We start from the raw sequence: 23,140 nt of genomic DNA on the forward strand, positions 1-23,140 counted from the left end.
GACGCCACCTTACTCATGTTCTCCAGGGATGCTGCCTGACCCATTGAGGTACTCCAGCACTTTCTGTTCTTTTGTGCATTCACCAGCACCTGTAGTTCTTTGTGGTTTCACAGCACCAGGCACCAGACACTCAATTGCAGAGCCAACTCTTAGTTGAAGTTTGCAATCTAAATGCATCATGAAGGCACACGTTGTAGCCAAGCAATTAGCCACTGGAGCTTTCAAGATAAAGAATGCCACAGGCCAGAATGACCCATGCAGTTGCAATTCCCAACTTGGCCTCTGGCCCTCATAATTGCCTCAATCCCCAAAAAAACAACATCAAACTGATTTGTACAGCAGCTTCCACAGAATTGTGCCTCCCAAGACACTCCCGAGGAACACTACCAAAACAAAGTAGAAACAAATTGAATTGAATTGAATAAATTTTATTAGTCAAGTATGTATACATACAAGGAATTTGCCTTGGTGCTTTGCTCGCAAGTAACATCACAACAGACAGTAAACAATTAAGAATAAAACATAAAACATTAAGAATAAAACATTATAGTTTAAACATGTGAAGAATGAAACATAAAAGATTATTAAGGGGTTGGACACGTTAGAGGCAGGAAACATGTTCCCAATGCTGGGGGAGTCCAGAACAAGGGGCCACAGTTTAAGAATAAGGGGTAGGCCATTTAGAACTGAGATGAGGAAAAACCTTTTTCAGTCAGAGAGTTGTGAATTTGTGGAATTCTCTGCCTCAGAAGGCAGTGGAGGCCAATTCTCTGAATGCATTCAAGAGAGAGCTAGATAGAGCTCTTAAGGATAGCGGAGTCAGGGGGTATGGGGAGAAGGCAGGAACGGGGTACTGATTGAGAATGATCAACCATGGTCACATTGAATGGCGGTGCTGGCTCGAAGGGCCGAATGGCCTCCTCCTGCACCTATTGTCTATTGTCTATTGAAATAAAATACCAGAGCAAAAGGAGGCTACAGATGTTTGATTGTTGAGTAGGGGAAAAAAGTTGTTTTTATGTCTGGCTGTGGCTGCTTTGACAGTCCGGAGTTGCCTTCCAGAGGGAAACGCTTCAAAGAGTTTGTGGCCAGGGTGAGAGGGGTCAGAGATGATCTTACCCGCTCGCTTCCTGGCCCTTGCAGTGTACAGTTCGTCAATGGGGGGGGAAGGTTGCAGCCAACAACCTTCTCGGCTGTGCGAACGATGCGCTGCAGCCTCCGGATGTCGTGCTTGGTGGCTGAGCCAAACCAGACCATGATGGAGAAGGTGAGGACAGATTCCACAATAGCAGTATAGAACTGGATCATCATTGCCTGTGGCAGATTGTGTTTTCTCAGCAGCCTCAGGAAGTACATCCTCTGTTGGGCCTTTTTGACTGTGGAGTCAATGGTGGCCGCCCATTTAATGGCCCTGGAGATGATGGTTCCAAGGAACTTAAATGACTCCACAGATGTGACTGTGGTGTTATTGATGGTGAGTGGGGGGAGGGGAGGGGGAGCTCTCCTAAAGTCTCCGAAGGTACCACAGATGCAGGTTAAATGCACAAAAGGACACAACGTGCTGGAGTACCTCAGCGGGTCAGACAACATCCCTGGAGAACATGAATAAGGTGATGTTTCGGCTCGCCAAATGTGTCAAATAATTTTCACACTTCAAATTCCCACTAGCAGCAGCTTGCTTGTGTTTTGACATTAGTTGACGGATGAATATTTGCCAGGGTTCTGGGAGTAACATTTGTGTACTTTGAAATAGTCTCTTGGAATCTTTTGCATCCTCAGTGAACAGATAGGATCAGGGTTAAGCATCTACTCTGAAGGATAGCATATCTGATGCTAGGATACTCCCTTAATAGTGCACTGATCTACCTGCTTGGTCTTCCATGCTCGGGAGCCTGACACCAAGAAGAGATGGGATTTTAGGGAAGGTCTTAAATGAGGAGTCATAGTGAGGTGGACGGGTTGAGGGAGTGGGTTTCAGATATAAGGGCTGTCGACTGGCAAGATTTCTATGGGCAATGAGCATTGAATTAGAATTTATTCACAAAATGCTGGAGTAACTCAGCAGGTCAGGCAGCATCTCAGGAGAGAAGGAATGGGTGACGTTTCGGGTCGAGACCCTTCTTCATTCCTTCTCTCCTGAGATGCTGCCTGACCTGCTGAGTTACTCCAGCATTTTGTGAATAAATACCTTCGATTTGTACCAGCATCTGCAGTTATTTTCTTACATTGAATTAGAATTAGTTGAGCATAGTGATCGTGAACGATAGGATGCCAGAGATAGGAAAAAATATTTAAAGACAGTGAAGAATTGCAGCATGGATAATAATCGCAAAATGAATGCAAGGTCAGTGTCCACTGATGAGTTTGTGAGCAACCATTACCAGTACAGTCATATCCATGGGCACCTGGCTCCTTATTACACACTCCCTCTAGCACCTTTGTGCCATTTTTGCAATGAACCAAGTTTTTTTGAGGTGCAATTCGCTTGGTGTACCCAGGAGTCCAACTACTTGAAATGCAACTCCAGACCTGGCCCCCAAGGCTATTGTGGGATGCACCCATCTATAACATATATAACATATAACAACTACAGCATGGAAACAGGCCTGTCCGGCCCTACCAGTCCACGCCGACCATTCTCCCTGACCTAGTCTCATCTACCTGCACTCAGACCATAACCCTCCAATCCCCTCCTATCCATATACCTATCCGATTTACTCTTAAATAATAAAATCGAGCCAGCCTCCACCACTTCCACCGGAAGCCCATTCCATACAGCCACAACCCTCTGAGTAAAGAAGTTCCCCCTCATGTTACCCCTGTAGCCAAAGAATCAGAGAGAGAGAGAGAGAGAGAGCAAGGACAGCTTATTGCAGCCACGTCAGTCATTTGTATTCTCCATTATTCTCTACATCATACAGCAATATAACTGCACTAATTTCGTGCATTAACTGCTCACGTTGTGAAAGTAGTCATTGAATCGTACAGAGTGGATTCAAGCCCTTTGGTCCAACTTGCCCACACCTACCAACATGTCCCATCTACACTAGTCCCACCTAACTGCATTTGGCCCATATCCCTCGAAACCTGTTTTATCCATGTACCTGTCCAAATGTTTTCTTTAAACATTGTGATAGTACCAGCCTCAACTACCTTCTCTAGCAGTTCATTCCATATAACTCCACCCTTTGTGTAAAAAAGTTCCTGTTCAATCTTTCCCCCCCCTTAACTTAGACCAACTTCCTCTGGTTTTTGATTCCCCCTACTCTGGGTAATTCTGTGCATTTACCCTATTTACTCCTCTGGTGATCTTATACACCTCTATAAGATCGCCCCTCATCCTCCTCCGGTAATTAGTTTGCTGAACTACCCCATTCAGTTTGTCCCCAAGCTTCCGATCATTTACCATTTTAATTTTCTATCCACCTTAGTCACTGACTACCCACTGTTCCAATCAGACTCAATATAAGGTCATAATACAGCATTTCACCTTTTGATTAAACTCTTCACTTGAGAATGCAAGTTCTCACTTTTTTAGAATTGAGCTGTTGGTAATGATTTTGTTCTTGCTGTTTAAGGCTTCTCAACCCACTGTCTTTTGTTTCAATACAACTCTCTTTGGCCTTGAAGCATCAGGCCTTTTGTCATTGAATCTCTTTCCACAAAGGCTGTTTTTTGTACTTTCCTCCCACATGACCCTGCTTCTTGATTTTCTTAAAACCTGTTCTCTGTATCTCCAATTTTAATCAGTTCTGAGAAGGGGATTCCAGCCTGTTAAAGTCGACTTTAACTCTTGTTTCTTTCTCCACAAATTCCATTTCACATGTTGAGCATTTTCATGATTTTATTGCACAAGGATTTTTAATTTTAGTTTTAGTTTAGAAATACAATGTGAAAACAGGCCACCCGGCCCATCAAATCCATGCCGACCGATGATCACACGCACACTAGTTCTATCCCACAGGCGAGGGGTCATTTACAAAAGCCAATTAACTTACACGCCTTTGGAAAATGGGAGGAAACCGGAGCACCCAGAGAAAACCCACGCAGGTCACAGGGAGAATGTACAAACTCCGTACAGACAGCACCCAAGGTCAGGATTGAACACAGCACCCAAGGTCGGGATTGAACCCAGATCTCTGCTGTAAGGCAGCAACTCTACCACCGCTCCACCGTGCCACCCTAAACATTGATTCTTTTCTTACCATTGGATGGTCCAGTTAAAAAATTCTAAGCCTGTTGGTCTAGAAAGGGGTGTTTTAACAAATTCTCCTTGGTGAATAAATTCTAACTCAATGTACAAAAACTGGTAGTTTTTTTTCAGATTGTAGAAACAAGGTTCGGCAGATGCTGGTTTACACAAAAAGGCACAAAACTTTCAGGTGAGGCAGAGGTTCTCCTCCAACTTATCTACTGTATCCGCTGTTCCAGGTGTCAACTTCTCTACGTCAGCGAGACCAAGAGCAGGCTCAGCGATCGTTTCGCTGACCACCTCCGCTCAGTCCGTCTTAACCTACCTGATCTCCCGGTGGCTCAGCACTTCAACTCCCCCTCCCATTCCCAATCTGACCTTTCTCCTCTATTGTCAGAGTGAGGCTCAGCGCAAATTGGAGGACCAGCACCTCATATTTCACTTGGGTAGTCTGCACCCCAGCGGTATGAACATTGACTTCTCTAACTTCAGATAGCCCTTGCTTTCCCTCTCCATCTCCTCACCCTTCCCAGTTCTCCCACTAGTCTTACTTCTCTGGCTACATGCTATCTTTATCCCGCCCCCTCCCCTGACAGTCTGAAGAAGGGTCTCGATCCGAAATGTCACTCATTCCTTCTCTCCAGAGATGCTGCCTCACCCGCTGAGTTACTCCAGCATTTTGTGTCTACCTATATATTCATAAGTTGCCTAACATAGGTAGGAGACTGGAAAACCTGGAGCAGAAGTGCTTAAAATCATAGATAGAATTGACAGAGCAACTGCTAACTGTCAGTAACCGAAGGCAAGACGTAAAATAAATAAAAGCCACAAGCAACATTTATAGGTTTTGCTTGTTGTTGTGAACATTGTCTAACGGGCAAATCCAATAGTAACATTCAAGATAAATATTTCAAGGGAAAATATTTACAGAGATTTAGGGAAAGAGCCAAGGAATGAGATTAATTAACAGCTCACCAATGAGCAATCAGAGCCTGGTGCGATAAGTGCCTCCTGGGCTGCATTATTCTGCATTTATCTAAAGGCTGCTTCCTGCATTTTACCCTGGATTTTCAATTGTGCCTGTTGTAAGGCAAGGAAAGAAAAAAAATATCCAAACACACTATATTCTGCAGGGAATTCATGGGCACGTCAGGCTTTGGCTGTCTGTGATGATTTATTTGTTACATGATAAAGCACATCTGCTCAGCTCCAATATTAACTTACCGCAACATGTTGCAACCAAATATTCCCCGTGTTTGACAGACTGAGACCATCCACAGCAATTAGAGGGCATGGTGGAACAGTCGCTTCTGGGCCTGGAGTGACGATGGAGTTCTCCTCTGCCCGCTGGCCCCATGGGTCATCTACAAAAGGTATATGAGCGGTCTGTGGCACCACATGTCAGCACAAAAATGGCAATCTGCCCGAGAAAGCACACGATGATTGGCAGGGGGATGGAAAATTGCCAGATTGGAATGATAGGACGTATCCTGCTGAGAAACAATGCTAAAGTCAAGAACAGGGAGCTCTACCGACCATCTGACTTGGTTGCCTTGGACCTGGGAGCCTCTGATTCTGCCACATGAAAGAGTTCTCCATTTTTCAATGTCAGCATCTCAACCCAAGGCAAAGAAGTCATAACAATTCAATCACTGCATCAGAAAAAGGGGGCTAAATGGATCAAACACTGGTTCATTTGCTATTAAGCATCACTCGAGTCTATTCTGCGGTGGTTTCCAAGTTGAGCAGAGCATATCTATGGCTGTTGTGTTTTGGGTGGAGATGGGGGTGCAATGTGATTCTGCACATAGCTCATCAGTCAGAGCTCAACAATTCCACTCTTAAGAAAAGTTGATGGATCCTGAAGAAGAATAAAAGCCAGAACTGTCAGCTGAGAACCTCTGGGAGATATGGACCGTGTTCAGCTCCACTTCACCAAAAAAGTAGTCTTCAAATTTCTGCAAAGGAAAGGAAGACAATAATGTTTTAGTGACAAGGTGGAGGGTTATTTCTCCTTTTGCTGGAGCTGCCTGTTAATTTGGAATGGTGATGAAAGAAAGATTAACATGAACTCTGCAACTACGTAAGTGTTGCAATCAATGCTTGGAGACCCGACTTTAATAACAAGGAACTGCAGACGTTGGTTTACACCAAAGATGGACACAAAATGCTGGAGTAACTTAGCGGGTCAGGCTGGCAAAAATAGACAAGTAATGTTTTGGGTCGGGACTCCTCTTCAGACCCGAGCATGGGAGTCCAGGCAGGTAGATGAGTGCATTATTGAGGGAGTACTCCAGCATCAGGTATGCCGTCCTTCAGAGTAGATGCTTAACCCTGATCCTGTCTGATCTCTCTGGGTCCAAAAGATTCCAAGAGACTATTTCTAAGTTACACAAATGTTACTCCCAGAACCCTGGCAAATATTTATCCATCAACTAATATCAAAACACAAGCAAGCTGCTGCTAGTGGGAATTTGAAGTGTGAAAATTATTTGGCACATTTCACAAACTGAAAAAGTACCACGTTTCAAAAATATTTAATTAACTGTATAGTGCTTTTGTTTGTTCTGAGATCAAAAGGTGCTATATAAAGGCATGTATTTAGGTCATACAGCGCAGAAACAGGCCCTTCAGTCCAACTCATCCACGCTGACTAAAATGCCCCATCTAAGCTCTTCATATTTGCCCACTTTTGGCCTAATCACTCCAAACGTTTCCTATCCATGTACCTGTCCATATGCCTTTTAAATGTTACTAAAGTGGACCCGTTGGGCCCAAAGCTCTCCTGCATTGGTGTCGCACCCTGTCCTCCCCTCCTTCCCCTCTCTCCTCAACCCCCCCTCCCCTCTCCCTTCTCCCCCACTCCCCCTTCCTCTCCTTTTAAACTTTAAAATGTGAATAACTGAAAAAATATAACACCGATTTCAATAAAACTACTTGCATTATCACTAAAGTGGCAATAGTGAGTAAGGTGGGCCTAAAATTGTCACGCTATCATGTACCATTTTGGCTGAAGTTCAGTCACAAACAAGATAACAAACAAGAGTTTTAGTATATAGATATTATTGTTCCTACCTCAATTACTTCCATTCCATATGCTCACCACCCTCTGTGTGACAAAGCTGCCCCTCTAGTTCTTATTAAAACTTTCCCCTCTCATCTTAAACCTATGTCTCAGGATGCCCTACCCTGGGGAAAAAAACTATATTCACCCTCTCTGTGCTCCTCATGATTGTAATATGCCTCTTTAAGAACACCCCGCAGCCTCCTTAACTCCAAAGAATAATGTCGCAGTCTGTCTAACCTCTCCCAATAGCTCTGGTGTCCTGATAACATCCTCGTAAATCTTCCCTGTACTCTTTCCCACTTGATGGCACCTTGGCTCTAGCAGGGTGACCAAAACGGAACACAATACTCCAAGTGCAGCCTCACCAATGTCCTATTTCTCTTTCACTGAATAGACTTACCAACTAGTTGCTGTAGCTGACACTGTAACTCTGTTAAGCTAAAGCTCCGTGAAGGACTGGGCAGTGTCCACCACATTTTGTAATCTCCTTCGTTCCTGAGCACTCAAACACTAATAAATCAAATAATGAATATTAACAAGAGTGGTTGGAAAGCGAAACTCAGTGTCAGTGGGAATGGTTGAGGTGATTGGTATAGACACATTTAAAAGAAGGTTTGGTTAAAACTCAGAGAAACAGAATCTGAAAGTTAAGTCGTGCTGGAAGAGGCCCCATGTGGAGTGTAGGTCAGGCAGATTGAGGGCTCATTTTTATCCTCTGTTTTCCATGTAACAGTAAATAAGACACATATTAAGTGTTTGAACCGAACATTGGCAATTCCAGACATCGTTATATGGGATGGATCCTTTGGAAAAGTAAAGATTTGATGATAGAAACACTATTAGCGTTCCGATACCAAGTGATAAGAATTAAAATGCGGAATTTAGAAGTCTAATATAGAGATTACCCAAAGGGTATTAAGATTTTAATATTAATCAATTATATTTAAATAGAGGTTAAATAGATAACTAGATATATTTCTGGACAATAGGATATAATTAGAAGGTCTGGAATGTAATTCTAAAATACTGTTCTGCCTTTACACTGTCAATAGAGGTGTTTGTTTCCTGTGGCCTTTCTGCAAGGTTCCCAATTTAATTCTGTGCCTTTATTCCTCTAGTTTATTGGATCTGACAGAGGGTTTTTTTAAAAATAAAGCACAGGTTAATGTCATCCACAACAGAAGTAGAAAGAGAAGAACTCTACCCAAACCGCAATTTAAACTGGATATCATAGAAACATAGAAACATAGAAAATAGGTGCAGGAGTAGGCCATTCGGCCCTTCGAGCCTGCACCGCCATTCAATATGATCATGGCTGATCATTCAGCTCAGTAGCCTGTACCTGCCTTCTCTCCATACCCCCTGATCCCTTTAGCAAAAAGGGCCACATCTAACTCCCTCTTAAATATAGCCAATGAACTGGCCTCAACTACCTTCTGTGGCAGAGAATTCCACAGACTCACCACTCTCTGTGTGAAGAAATATCATTTAAACTCAAGGTCAATTTGAGACTAAAGTGGTGTTGTGGAGCCTGAACAAATTCAAAGCCAATTGCTGCACATCCCACTAAGTCAGCGTGGGGCCACCTTCACAGGAGAGCAAGTAAAAAGCCAGAAGAAGACACATCAGCAAGCCTTCTGCACACAGCTTGGAGGTCAACTTGTTTTCAATCATAGCCATTTAATTGATGTAATACATGCTTTTCTTCATTAGAAATAGTTCTTCACGCTTCTGCTAATCTAATGAGTGCTAGTGAATTTTTGTCATGTGTAACCATAAAGTAATAACAGGTTATCTATAGAGAAGGTTAATAGATGAGTTGATTGACCATTTCACAATATTAAGTGCACTTCATGCCATAGAGATACAGACAGAAAAAGTGAGAGATACAGAGATAGAGTGACAGAGAGACACATGCACACAGAGACAGACACACTCAGACAGACAAAGAGTCTAGGGAATTGGCTAAGATAGACGGGCAAATTCTACTTAAAGGGTTGACGATGGAGATGCAATGGCAAAGATTTAAAAACCGCATGGATGAACTCCAAAAATTGTTCATCCCTGTTTGGCTAAAAAATAAAACGGGGAAGGCAGCTCAACCGTGGCTAACAAGGGAAATCAAGGATAGCGTTAAATCCAAGGAAAAGGGGAATAGAAAAACTGACTCTAAAAGCTTCCTTAGATATGTAAAAAGGAAAAGATTAGTGAAGTCAAATGTAGGTCCCTTACAATCAGAGGTAGGTGAATTTATAATGGGAAACAAAGAAATGGTAGAACAGTTTAATGAGTACTTTGGCTCTATCTTCACTAAGGAAGACACAAACAATCTCCCAGAAATACTAGGGGACCGAAAATCTAGTGGGAGGGAGGAACTGAAGGAAATCCACATTAGTCAGGAAATGGTGTTTGGTAAACTGCTGGGAGATAAATCCCCAGGTCCTGGTGGTCCTGATCCCAGAGTATACAAGGAGGTGGCCCTAAAAATTGTGAATTCATTGATGTGTAAGAAAATAACTGCAGATGCTGGTACAAATCGAAGAGATTTATTTCATAAAATGCTGGAGTAACTCAGTAGGTCAGGCAGCATCTCAGGAGAGAAGGAATAGGTGATGTTTCGGGTCGAGACCCTTCTTCGGACTGATGTCAGGGGGGCGGGACAAAGGAAGGATATAGGTGGAGACAGGAAGATGGAGGGAGAACTGGGAAGGGGGAGGGGAAGAGAGGGACTGAGGAACTATCTAAAGTTGGAGAAGTCAATGTTCATACCGCTGGGCTGCAAGCTGCCCAAGCGAAATATGAGGTGCTGTTCCTCCAATTTCCGGTGAATTAATTGAAGATCATTTTCCAATGTTGTCTCGACTCTGGATCAGTTCCTGGAGGGTAGCCAATGTAACCCCACTTTTTAAGAAAGGAGGGAGAGAGAAAACGGGGAATTATAGACCCGTTAGACTTACATCGGTAGTGGGGACGATTGCTAAAGATGTTAGAGCAGCACATTTGGAAAGCAGTGACAGGATCGGTCAGAGTCAGCATGGATTTATGAAGGGGAAATCATGCTTGACTAATCTGGAATTTTTTGAGAATGTAACAAGTAGAATGGATAAGGGAGAGCCAGTGGATGTGGTGTATTTGGACTTTCAAAAAGCTGACAAGGTCCCACACAAGGGATTAGCGTGCAAAATTAGAGCACATGGTATTGGCGGCAAGGTATTGACATGGATAGAGAACTAGGAAAATAACTGCAGATGCTGGTTCAAATTGAAGGTAGACACAAAATGCTGGAGTAACTCAGCGGCTCAGGCAGCATCTCAAGAGAGCAGGAATGGGTGACGTTTTGGGTCGAGACCCTTCTTCAGACTGAACAAGTTCAGCATTGAAAAACAAGGGTATTTCAGTGCTGAACTTAAGAAACACTGCTACGTGCTGAGATTGATGGAAATTTGGAATACTTTTCTGTAAACAGCAATTGATGTTGGATCAATTATTGATTTTTAAATCAGATTTTGATAGACTTTTGTAATACTAAACAAAGTATGGCACATAGGGGAATGTAGGAGGTGGAGCACTAAGCCACAGTCTTAATGAGGAGGCAGAGGCTTGTAGGGCAGAATGGCCATCCTAAATTCTCACCTTTTCAAAACGCTATGTGGATGTATTTTCTACCTTCAGTGTTAAGCATATCTGTGGTTGGTTCAAACTTCAATTATAAAGTCCTCAAAATAGTGCAGAATAAATAAGTAGTTGCTTACATAGATGTACGTTAGAAAGTAATTATCTCCACTCCCAGCCAGTTTCCAGGAATTAGACATAATGGTCTTATGGATCCCACGACTCCATATGATCAATAAAATAATAGACCGACTGTCTAGCCCATTGCCGGCAATTACTGCTTTAACGACCAGTATTAATCAGAGTTCTGGATTGGAAGGTGTGCACCTCATTGAAGGCACTTACTGACTCCCATCCTTCTGGCTGCTTGCTCAGGGTAAAACCAGCCACCTGAATAAATGGAAACTGGAACTCTCAACGGCTTTGCATTTTTGGACGACCTTGAACACCAGCCCTTCAGATGTTGAAAATATTTTTATATGCGCCTCGACCATTGAACAGCAGGAGGCCCTTGTGAACGAGACCCCAGGAAGGTATAGGACCTCCAGCTGAAGGTATAGAGTCAAAACGTACAGAAATCTGCCCCACCAGGTCTATGTCGCCATCAAGCACCTGTTTACACTAATCCCACACAAGCCTATTTTATTCTCACCACATTCTCGTCACTTCCCCCAGACCTTACCACTCATCTACGTACTAGCGCAATTTATTGTGGCCCATTAACCTACCAACCGATTTGTGAGGAAACTGGAACGCCCAGAGGAAACTCGCACAGTTGCAGGGAGAACATGCATGCTCCACACAGACAGCATCAATGAATGACTGAATGAATTCATTCATTCATTCATTCAAGCTCCACACAGACAGATGTCATCTTTGAACCCAGGCCGCTGGAACCATGAGGCAGCAGCCCTTCTGTAATGCCATTCCCACTGTTTGTTACTCAGTTTGATTAAATTGAAGCTTCAGTGAAAGCTAAACTATAAATCATGTGCAGACAGAAGATAATTGTTTCACTTAGTATCATGTTTGGCACGGACATGTTTGACGTTGCCTTATATTACATCAAATAATTATTCATTTCCTACACTGCATTTTATACCTGTCTGATTGTATTTAGCTTGTTTTTATTTTCTATTTTCTTTAATGGCTTTTAATTGCTCTTTAATGTTTTATGTAAAGTACTTTGAATTGCCTTGCTGCTGAAAGTGCTATATAAATAAACTTGCCTTGCCGAAGGGCCTGTTCCTATGCTATCCTGTTCCATGTGCTATAAAGACGAGTGTATTACATTTCATTATCATGAAACCTAATAATAAATATCATACCTTGAAAACTAAATGTTAAAAGTATCCAGGTGTTCCCGCTGGTTTTTCTGACTTTCATAACACATTCACATCAAAGCGAAGGGAAGATTAGTTTTACACTAGCTCAAAACTAGATTAAAATTTCTGAAAAGCAATTAGCCTCCCTAGGACCTCAGTGTGTTTCTAATTATAGCATCTCTCCAAACGGAGGAGATAGGCGGTTTGAAAATCAGATTTGGGCTCTGGTGTACTTAATGGACTGGCTACCTCAAACATAACGTCGTCTTGGCAATAGTTTCATTCATCTTGGAGCAAATGGAGGAAAATTAAACAGAGGGGATCGGATACATTTCAAGTAGTTTCCCTGAATTCCTGTCCAAAGGGAGAAAAAACTCGATGGCCAATTATGTGCCCAAGCATTTTATAAGAAGATAAATGTTTTATTTATAGTAGGGCATCTTAGAGAGGGGCAGATAATTCAGAGAGCAGAGTCAGCAGTTCTGATTAGCAGGTGATTAGCGAGGGGGAGGGATTTGGGACTGATCGTCGAGCAGATGACGGAGGAAGGCCTTTGGTGAATGAAACCCCAGCAAAGACTGGTGTCTCTGCTCAGTCTGGGGGAGCAAAGACACGGGGAGTAGTGTCGGAGGGAACTGCAGATGCTGGGTTATACCTAAGATGGACACTAAGTGCTGGAGTAACTCAGATGGAAAGGACCAGAACCCTTCTTCAGACTGCTGTAGTGCAGACTTCAGACGGAGTAGTGCTGTACAGACACGGCAGCAGCTTGAGAATCTGCTTATTTGCTCACAAAATTGTGATGGAGGCAAAACAGTTTCTTGAAACCAGTAACATTTGCATTCTTGTACGTCACAAAAGGGGCAAAATATTTTCAGTCTGATGATACTCTGGGAGACGTGCATTAAAGGTCATCAGTGTTGACTGTTGCCCAGTGCCCAAAGACCTGATCTCAACTGATCCCGCACATTACTAATGTAAATACAAAAGGAGGCCAGGTGCAGTGGATAGGGTAGGGAATGACTCACATCCTGACACCACTAAGCAATTCCACTATCTGGAAAGCACAAGCTGGGAGTTTGATGAAACACCTTCCTGCATAAAAACAAGACGTTTCACACCATCAGGACAACGTTGCCTGCTTGATTGGTATTCCATCCATCAACCAAAGCATTAATTCCCTCAACCACTGGAGTACAAGGGCTACAGCATGAGTCATCTACAAAATATACCGCAATCAGTGGCGCTGCGGTAGAGTTGTTGCCTCACAGCTCCAAAGAACCGGGCTCGATCCTGACTACGGCTGCTGTCTGTGGGGAGTTTGCACGTTCTCCCTGTGACCTGCGTAGGTTTTCTCCGGATGTTCCGGTTTCCTCCCACATTCCAAAGACGAGCAGGTTTGTAGGTTAATTGACTTCTATAAATTGCCCCTAGTCTGTCGGATGAAAAAGTGCGATCACATAGACCTAGAACTAGTGTTCGGCTGAAGGGCCCGTTTCCTCACTGTATCTCTAAAATAAACCATACAGCCAGGCTATTCCAAAAGCACCTCCTGAACCCATATTTCTTACCAACTTCAAGGGCTTCAATTGCATAGGAGAGCCACTGCCTGTAGATTCCTTTCAACTACCCTTACTTGTGAATATAATTGCCATTCCTTCATTGCTGTTGGCTCTAAATCCTGGAACTCAATACAATCATCTTGTTGAAATCAAAAGGAAAGGATGGCTGCCCTGAGAATGATAAGCGTACACTTTCAGCTGATTTAATTGATTTACTGTAAATGTCTCCGTTTTCAGGGGTGTGCGAATGATTTTTAGAACCGTTTGGTTGTTGAAAAATTAATGGCTTAAATTTTTAATGGTATTTTCATGAGTTCATACTTTGCTGAATGTTTGTGAATGTCTGTGAATGTCAAAGGCATGCACAACTATTCAAAAAGTATAAGAAAATAACTGCAGATGCTGGTACAAAACAAAGGTATTTATTCGCAAAATGCTGGAGTAACTCAGCAGGTCAGGCAGCATCTCAGGAGAGAAGGAATGGGTGACGTTTCGGGTCGAGACCCTTCTTCAGACTGATGTCAGGGGGGCGGGACAAAGGAAGGATATAAGTGGAGACAGGAAGATAGAGGGAGATCTGGGAAGGGGAAGGGGAAGAGAGGGACAGGGGATCTATCTAAAGTTGGAGAAGTGGATGTTCATACCACTGGGCTGCAAGCTGCCCAGGCGAAATATGAGGTGCTGTTCCTCCAATTTCCGGTGGGCCTCACTATGGCACTGGAGGAGGCCCATGACAGAAAGGTCCGACTGGGAATGGGAGGGGGAGTTGAAGTGCTCAACTATTCAAAGTCAGTGACAGCTTTGACGGCTGGTGGAAGCGGTGGGGGGGTGGGGGGACGTCAATGATCAGCCTGCAAATGAGAGAGAGCTGGAGCTGCATTAGGCTGGACATTTCTCGTGTGTAAAAACCTCCTGTCTACTGCCACTTTAGTAAGCGGCAGCCGGCAGAAGAGTTTTTTCACGGCATTCTTCATCCCCCAGCAAGCCCTCACAGGTACCAGCCTCTTGTACTTTAATCAATACATTTGCAGGGCCTGCAAGCTGCTGAACCACTCCCCACCCTAGTGGAGTTGCTGCCTCATAGCTCCAGCCACCTGGATTTGATCTTGACCTTGGGTATCGTCTGTGGGATGTTTGCATGTTTTCCCTGTGACCGCATGGGTTTCCTCACATCCCTAAGACAAGCTGGCCGGTTGGGAGGTTAATTACTGCTGTAAATGCTTTCTAGAGGCGGCACGGTGGCGCAGCGGTAGAGTTGCTGCATTACTGCGCCAGAGACCCATGTTCCATACTGACCAGATGCTGTCTGCACGGACATTGTTGGTTCTCCCTGGGTGGGGCTTCTCCTCAGGTTTCCTCCCACACACCAAAGACATACAGGTTTGTAGGCTAATTGGCTTTGGTGAAATTTAAATTGTCCCTGGTGTGTAGAATAGCATTGGTGTAAGGAGTGATCACTGGTCGGTGTGGACTCAATGGGCCGAAGGGCCTGTTTCTGCACTGTATTTTGAAAATCTAGAGTCCAGTGTATAGGTAAGTGATAGAATTAGAGAGGATAATGAGATTGTGGGAAGAATAAAATGGGTTTGGTGTGTGATTAATGTAAATGGGTGGTTGCAGGTTGGGGTGGTGTTGGAATGAAGGGCCTGGTTCGGTGGATATTGTCCGATGAGCACAGAGGCTTGCTGTTATGCTGTGACTCTGGATGCCAGGAACTTCGAGTGAATCTCTCTGGCCTCCAACGGGACACTCACACAACAATGATGCAGGACTGGTGGTGGGGAGACTGCTTGTGAGGGCAAGTGCTGCACCCTCTCAGCTTTACGATGTGGAGCTGGCACGATGAGTGGGGTGGTCGCTGACTGTTCACCAATGTGGGGAAACCTCGGGGCTGGGAGAGGTGGTGGAGCCGAGCACTGAGAGGGGCGAGAGGCGGTGATGGGGAGGCCAGACGATCCTGATAATCGGTCAGCACAAAGGGCAGTGCCCGAGCTGCCCTCGGCTCCACATCTCCACACTGAGTGGCCACTCCCCTTGCGCTAGCCTGCTATCACCCGGCAGCTTCGCCACACCAAGCCGAGGGGGATTCATTATGCACGGCTACTAGTGGAGGGCCAGGAATCATGCCTTGTTTCCAGCACAGCAATGTGCAGCAGCAGGGAGGCAGAGATACGAGACACCTTCCCAGCACAACAGAGCTGTCAGAGCTGCACCTTTTTATACATGATGCTATATCAATGCTTCTTAGCACTGATTCCATTAGCACTTTCATTGCTGCTTAGCGTTTGGTGCCGAGATCCTGTGCACTAAGCAGGGCACCATAAACTTTATTGCTACACATAAAATGATATTGAGTATGTAAGTACTGAGATTCATTGCACCTGTAATATAAGATTTCCATCACCAAGGATTCCATGGACCAGCAGTTCAAAAGGGAATCCTTGTTTACAATTGCCAGATGGCACATCTGTAATTCCCACCGCAGGTGGTCAGTCCCAATGCCCAGTTATAGCTGCTCTCATTCAATTCCTTGTGGACAAGGGAAGATAGATCATACATAATAGGCGGTTCATCCACTCGGCTAGTGGATGATGGGGTGTAGGAGGGAAATATAGGGGGGAGTTAGGGGCGGCACGGTGAAGCAGCGGTAGAGCTGCTGCCATACAGCTCCAGAGACATGGGTTCGATCCTGACTACGGGTGCTTGTCTGTAAGGAGTTTGTGCGTTCTCCCCGTGACCTGCGTGGGTTTTCTCCGGCAGCTCCGGTTTCCTCCCACACTCTGAAGACGTACAGTATTGTAGGTTAATTAGCTTGGGATAATTGTAAATTGTCCCTGGAGTGTGTAGGATAGTGTTAGTGTGTGGGGATCGCTGGTCGGCGTGGACCCGGTGGCCGAGGGACCTGTTTCCGCGATGTATCTCTAAACTAAACTAAACAAACTGAAGGATGAAGCAGAAATCAATCCAAAGTAAGTGACTTTGCTTCATCACATGCACTTAGATAGAGGCATTCTTCTCACAGACAGAACACTCTCCTGTTCTTATTGCACGGGGTGCTTTACAGCAAGATGGAACCTCAGTTTAAAGTCTCATCCGGACTGACTTGCAACTCTAGTCTGGAATGAGATTAAAACCCTCATTCTTCTCATTCCCTTAACAAATTTACTCATGTACAGAGATCATTATATAAGAACATATGGCAGTCATTGCATATCATTACAGACTTTGAGTGGTTTAGGCCAATGATGGGAGAGAGGGTAGCTAGCATGTGTAGGGGGGTGTGGCAGGTGTGAGCATTGGAGGGGTGGGGATAAACGAAGATGTCCAGTAAAGGATGCCCGCACCAATACACGCACGCACGCACGTACACCTGACGGAAGGTTGTCAACATAACACATTATCACAGCTTCTCCCCCCCCACAATTGCTGTACAATATGTTGAATATTTATTGCGTAGTTTGTTTGGATTTAAAATGTCCAGAAACCATATTTTGTATTTTAATGATTAATATGTCCTACCGCTGATACTGATTTAGTGGGCATCAGATTTTTTTTTTCCTCTTTGAAAAAAGCTCCAACATATTTAATACCTTATTGGAAGATAAATACTTCAGGCAATCTCTCAGAAGTACAACAGCCTGCCGTGCAGCTAAAATGGACAATTTTCTGACAACATGATCATGGTCAGATATGGCGTTCATTTACATCCACTTTAATTTAGTTAAGTTTAGAGATACAGCGCGAAAACAGGCCCTTCGGCCCATTGAGTCCGCGCCGACCAGTGATCCCCATACACTAACACTATCCTACAATCAGGGGACAATTTACAATTTTCACCAAGGCCAATTAACCTACAAACCTGTACGTCTTTGGAGTGTGGGAGGAAACCGGATATCCCGGTAATAACCCACACAGGTCAGAATGTACAAACTCTGTACAGCACCCGTGGTCAGGATCGAACCCGGGTAACTGGTGCTGTAAGACAGCAACTCTACCGCTGCTCCACCATGCCGCCTTACTGCAAAATGCAATTATTTTTCATTTACAGTATTGCAGACTTGCAAACATGCAGTATCTTCTAAGACTTCAGAACAGCCCAAAGCATTCCACAGCTAAAGAAGTACTTTCGAAAGACGCACCTCGGCAAATTCTTGATTTGTCAAGGCATACAAATAGGATGGTGTGGATAGGTACAATAAGTGGCATAGATATGGTGGTCTAAAGGGCCCGTTTCTGTGCTGTACAACAAGATGATTCTACAACTCTGCAAAGCAACAATATTTCAGGAAACAATGTTCCAATATCAGTCGGATGGGATAACCATATCCCAATGATTCATTGATACCTTATTGTGAAATGCTTTGTTTTGCATACAACCCGGTAAAATCATACAGCAGACATCACCTAGGCAGTACACAAGAGTCACCACGTTTCTGGTGCCAACAAAGTAGATTAGGGATGTTAACTGGTCAAGTATTGACAAGACAGTCGAGAACACTCTCCTGTTCTTATCACACGGGGTGCTTTGCAGCAACAGATGGAACCTCAGTTTAATGTCTCATCTGAAGAACTGACTTGCAACTCTAATCTGGAATGAGATTAAAAGGCTCAATCCTTTTGAGAGAGTGCCTTAATTGAGTATTTCTCCCAAGATTTTACAAACTGGCCATGCTGTACTGTAAATGAATGTGCACTCCACATGTATTTGGAGTGATGATCACCTGAGCCATTAATGAATCTAGAATCAGAGACCAAGATTCATAGATGTTACCAACTCGGTACATCATTCCACTATAATAGTTAAAGCACTGCACAGAGTGTATTCCAGGGAACACAGTGCACTTTTCCCAATGAGGCTTAGTACTGACCTTCAATACTTTTCTTGCATCAAATGATTCCCTATCACGCACGTTCTGTTTGCTACGTTCCTCCACTGAAAACAACAAGAGGTTGTCATTATTGCCAGTTCATCACAGCCCTGTGAAACATCTCAAATAATTTAAACTCAGAAGAGTTAATGTCAGGGCTTGACAAGTATAATCTTGCAAGATGCCCAGCATCTATCACACTGTGTGTGTGATTGATATGGAGTGATACAGCTCTAGATGAGTTGAGTATAATGCACGCACCTGTTGGATCTCTTCTGAAAAGCGTATTCATCATAGTAGCATGGAGCTTCACCCTGTCCCACTCTTTCCCCATCAGTCCTGATGCCATAAATCGCTCCAGCAGTCCATCAGCAATCAGCTGCAATCTATACATAAAGGAATTACAGGTCAATATAGGGAGACAAGCAGCAACCACAGATTCACCACCCTCTGACTAAAGAAATTCCTCCTCATCTCCTTCCTAAAATAACTTCATTTAACTCTGAGGCTATGACCTCTAGTCCTAGACTCTCCCACTAGTGGAAACATCATCTCCACATCTACTCTATCCAAGCCTTTCACTTGTTGAACTATATTGCCAGATAATGTTGTTTACACAATTGCAATCTAGAGGAATTTAAAAGGCGAGTAACAGAAAATGCCCTGCCAAATAGCCACCACAATAAGATTCACTTCAAGCAGACAGGGTCTTTGCTTTCCCCTCAGAAGCTCTGCTTGTATTAGGAACACAATGGGGATACCTCAGGTTGCCAATTCAATCCTTTAGGCAGATGAAGCACAATATTATTTTTTCACTGTGGTAAGCTATATAGGAGGATCAATCCACAACAATCCGAGTTCCAATTCTGAAACAAGTGACGTTTAAAAAAATACCAACTTCACCATCTGCTTCTGAAAGACAACAGTGATAACATTGACTGCATGGATCCCACAAGGCAGGAGCCAATCCAACATGTAGAGTTACAGGTCCCTGGAGTACAAAGAGATGCAAACATAGGCAGGAACAACCTCATAGCTCTCAGGTCCCCTGGGTAGGTGAGAATAGGACTAATCTTCCATGTAAATACACAACTGTAAACAATATGACCAACATTGTACGACTAAGGATTCAATGCACTACATTGGTAAGCAATAGCTAACATAGATCTTTACATTGTCCAGTAATACAGTGTTGAAGTATTAAACTAACATTAGCAATAACACTACGACGTCAACACCCATTTCATCACTCAGAAACATCGAGTCTTGGGTTCCACCTCGGCTTACTGGTAACCGGGATGGGAATTGATTAGAAGACAATCTTCAGAATAGCAATGACCCCAAGCAACAAAATACTCTCATGAGATCATTGTTTGCCTGCATCATCTCCATCTTCAAATTGCAGAGATGTGGCAGTCTTCAGCTCAGATCCTCACACTTTCTCAGGGGTTTTGGAGGGGGGATGGGTCTGATGACACACGGTACACACACTTGAGTGTGCATTTACTAATAATAGGTTTACTGATCACAATTATAAAAGACATAGGTACAAATCCACCTAATCTTTGCAGCTTCCCTCAGTTCCAAAGGAGCTTTGCTTGATTTGTGAGCAAGCCAGAGACATGTGGCTTGTCAATAGATTTTAGTCACTAATTGCTTGGTTAATGACCACTCTGTAGCCAATTGACTTTCATTCATTTCTGTTAAAAAATAAATTAAGAACCGTGATTCATAATAAAGTATGAATGAAAAAAAAAGCAAAATAAAAACTCGATTTAAAGGACATACACAGCTTGTATTCTCTTCATTGGTAATATTCCAATAGTATTCTGATACCATCTGACTGACCTAGTTGAGTACTTCCACTATTCTACAATTCTGCCTTGGGTTATCAGTGCCTAAACAGCCAAGTTTCAAGTAATTTCAGAAATTACATTTTACAGGCTCATTTGTCCGTATCTCAACTTCACCGCGGTCCCTTAAATCGAAAAGTATTGGCTCTGAAAATGGCCATGGAGCAAATATGGGGAAAATCATGTGTGAAGCAACGCCACCCTTCTATCTTGTCATGCCTCTCAGAAATATCCCATTGAGATACTTTGATATGAAACAGTCATCATTTAGGCAAACCATCCCACTGTATCAGAGAATGGTAGCACAGAAAGGGACCATTCACCGTATCATGACTCTTCAAGCTATTTGAAAAGGTTCTATAATTAATCCTGTTCAAATATCATTTTCCTAACTATTCCTCTTCAAATATGTATCTAGTTCCTCACTGAATTATATTCAATACTAGACCAAGTGGACCCGTTGGGCCCGAACCTCTCCTGTATTGGTGCAGCACCCTCTCCTCCCCCTCCCCCCCCTTTCTCCCCTCCCACTCCATCCCCCTCAACCCCCCTTATCCTCCATCCTCCCCCCCTCCCTCCCTCCCTAGGAGATAGATTTAAACTTTAAAATGCGAATAACTTAAAAAATATAACACCGATTTCAATGAAACTTCTTCAATTAGCACCCAAGGGACGACGGCGAGTAAGGTGGGCCTAAAATTGTCGCGCTATCGTGTACCATTTTGGCTGTAGTTCAGGAACAAACAAACGAACAAATGAGAGTTTTAGTATATTGATGCCTACACCATCTTTTCAAGGATTGCATTTCAGTTTGTAACCCTGTTCCTATGCACAAGAACTGTGCATAGCAAAGTTCCCCAAATATTATATGAATAACTATGCCATGGTCATTTTCAAGGCACTGCCTTGTTTTGTTTTCACTGGACAGGACAGGATGCAATGCAGTCAAATTCAATCTGGACTTCTATTATTTTGACCATATGTTTATAGACGAATGTTGGACAGGACCGGGTAAAGATTTGATCAACAGCCAGGAATAAGAGACAGGGTGGGATTATTAAATTTTACAGCAATAGCTTTACGAAGAATTAATTCTCTCAAATTTAGTCTTTCCTCAGAAACCACTTTGAGATAGAACGAGCTATCAGAATCTTCATTACTTACTTGTCTGTTCCATTTTTCATTTCAATCTTTCCGTAAAGGATATCAACCATACTTGGGTCATCGTTCATATACTCGATCCCTTTCACCCACACAGCAAGCGGCTTTCCATCTGTGAGTTTACTGAAACAGACAGGCACAGCAACAAAGACATATAAGTCACTCGAACACTGATACAGCCAGACGTTGGGAGATTAGATCTAATGGAATTTTCAAATACAGAAGATAGCACCAAACATACATTGTCAGAAAATTCTAAAATAAGGCAACAAGCCATGAATTGTTCGATGAACCTCATCCCAACATCACCTGGACTGGCACACAAAACAAGAAATAGTCAAATGTATAATAAGGTTATTTTGCACTTTGACATTCACTTCAAGACACATGTCTTAACATCCAAATGGCCAATGTGCTTACCTTACCTACATGCTGACTCTCAGGGAAGTGTCCCAATTAGGTCCATTCCCTCTCACATTTCCCTGTACACTCCAACTTACTTTCTCTGAAACATACCCATCAACTCCCAGTAAGGGATCATTCAGTGTCAATTAACCTACAAGGTAACGTGGAAGACACACACTCAACAGAAGACACAGATAGGACCCAAGGTCAGGTTTGAATCCATGTCTTCAGAGTCGTGGGGTAGTCACATTCAGTGCTGTGCTATCCTGTCTGAGGTTTTTGATCCAGCGGGCGCACCTGGCACATCCACCTCACGGTGAATGGTTGAGTGGGCATTTTCAATGACAGCAATTAAAATTAGTTTTTACTAATTTAAATCTTTGCCTTTGCTTTCCAACTGACTTAAATTTACGTGACATAAACCAATGGCCTATCACAATTAGTGCTGCGTACACCTCCGAGCTTCCATCTTTGTTTTTCTTCTCTGGGTGTCAGCCTTGTGTGCCATTCTTGCCTCTGCATTAGAGAACCGTGGGCCCAGAAGCTGTTGTGAGATTTAATTACACATTTGAGCCTGACTGTTCAGTGCAGCAGAGATGCTGTCTTCTGGATGAGATACAAAATGAATTCCAAGTCAGTGCTGGATGCAAAATATTCTGGGCATTAAATGAAGAAAACCAGGGCAATTCTTTACAGTAATCACGCCAGTCTGAAGAAGGGTCTCAACCCGAAATGTCACCCATTCATTCTCTCTCCAGATGCTGCCTCACCCGCTGAGTTACTCCAGCATTTTGTGTCTACCTCCAAATTTATCCCACAATCAACATTTTTCCTGCGCATTTGTTAAACTATTTCCCTTTGTGTAGTTGTGCTGATATCAGTTGGGCTGATAATACACTCTGCTCCCAGATGAGGTCTTTGGGTGGAATCTCAAGCTTAAACAACTGCCTTTAAAATACTAAGCATTTCCCAATGCTACATAGATTTGAAAATCTTAATTATAAATGTAATGATTGCTACATTATCCAGAGTGAAATACTGTACATAAACACTCCAGAAACCACATCAGCTCATTGATGGAAATAGAAACTAAAT

The 23,140-nt window shown here is 43.4% G+C and overlaps 1 protein-coding gene across 2 annotated transcripts in view; it reads right to left on the bottom strand.

The window, feature by feature from the left end:
- Positions 1 to 440: 440 nt before the first annotated feature.
- The window catches only part of ascc1 (activating signal cointegrator 1 complex subunit 1), a 49,645-nt gene continuing 26,945 nt past the window's right edge, over positions 441 to 23,140 (bottom strand). For both annotated transcript variants that reach the window (XM_078428454.1, XM_078428453.1), the window contains exons 7-10: positions 21,644 to 21,763; positions 18,888 to 19,012; positions 18,627 to 18,691; positions 441 to 6,150 (exon numbers count right to left, since the gene is read on the bottom strand). In XM_078428454.1, coding sequence (XP_078284580.1) covers positions 6,034 to 6,150; positions 18,627 to 18,691; positions 18,888 to 19,012; positions 21,644 to 21,763 — 427 coding nt within the window. In that variant the 3' untranslated portion in view covers positions 441 to 6,033. The remainder of the gene's footprint in view (positions 6,151 to 18,626; positions 18,692 to 18,887; positions 19,013 to 21,643; positions 21,764 to 23,140) is intronic.

The sequence above is a fragment of the Rhinoraja longicauda genome, chromosome 35 (genome assembly GCF_053455715.1).
Source record: "Rhinoraja longicauda isolate Sanriku21f chromosome 35, sRhiLon1.1, whole genome shotgun sequence".
NCBI lineage: Eukaryota > Metazoa > Chordata > Chondrichthyes > Rajiformes > Arhynchobatidae > Rhinoraja > Rhinoraja longicauda.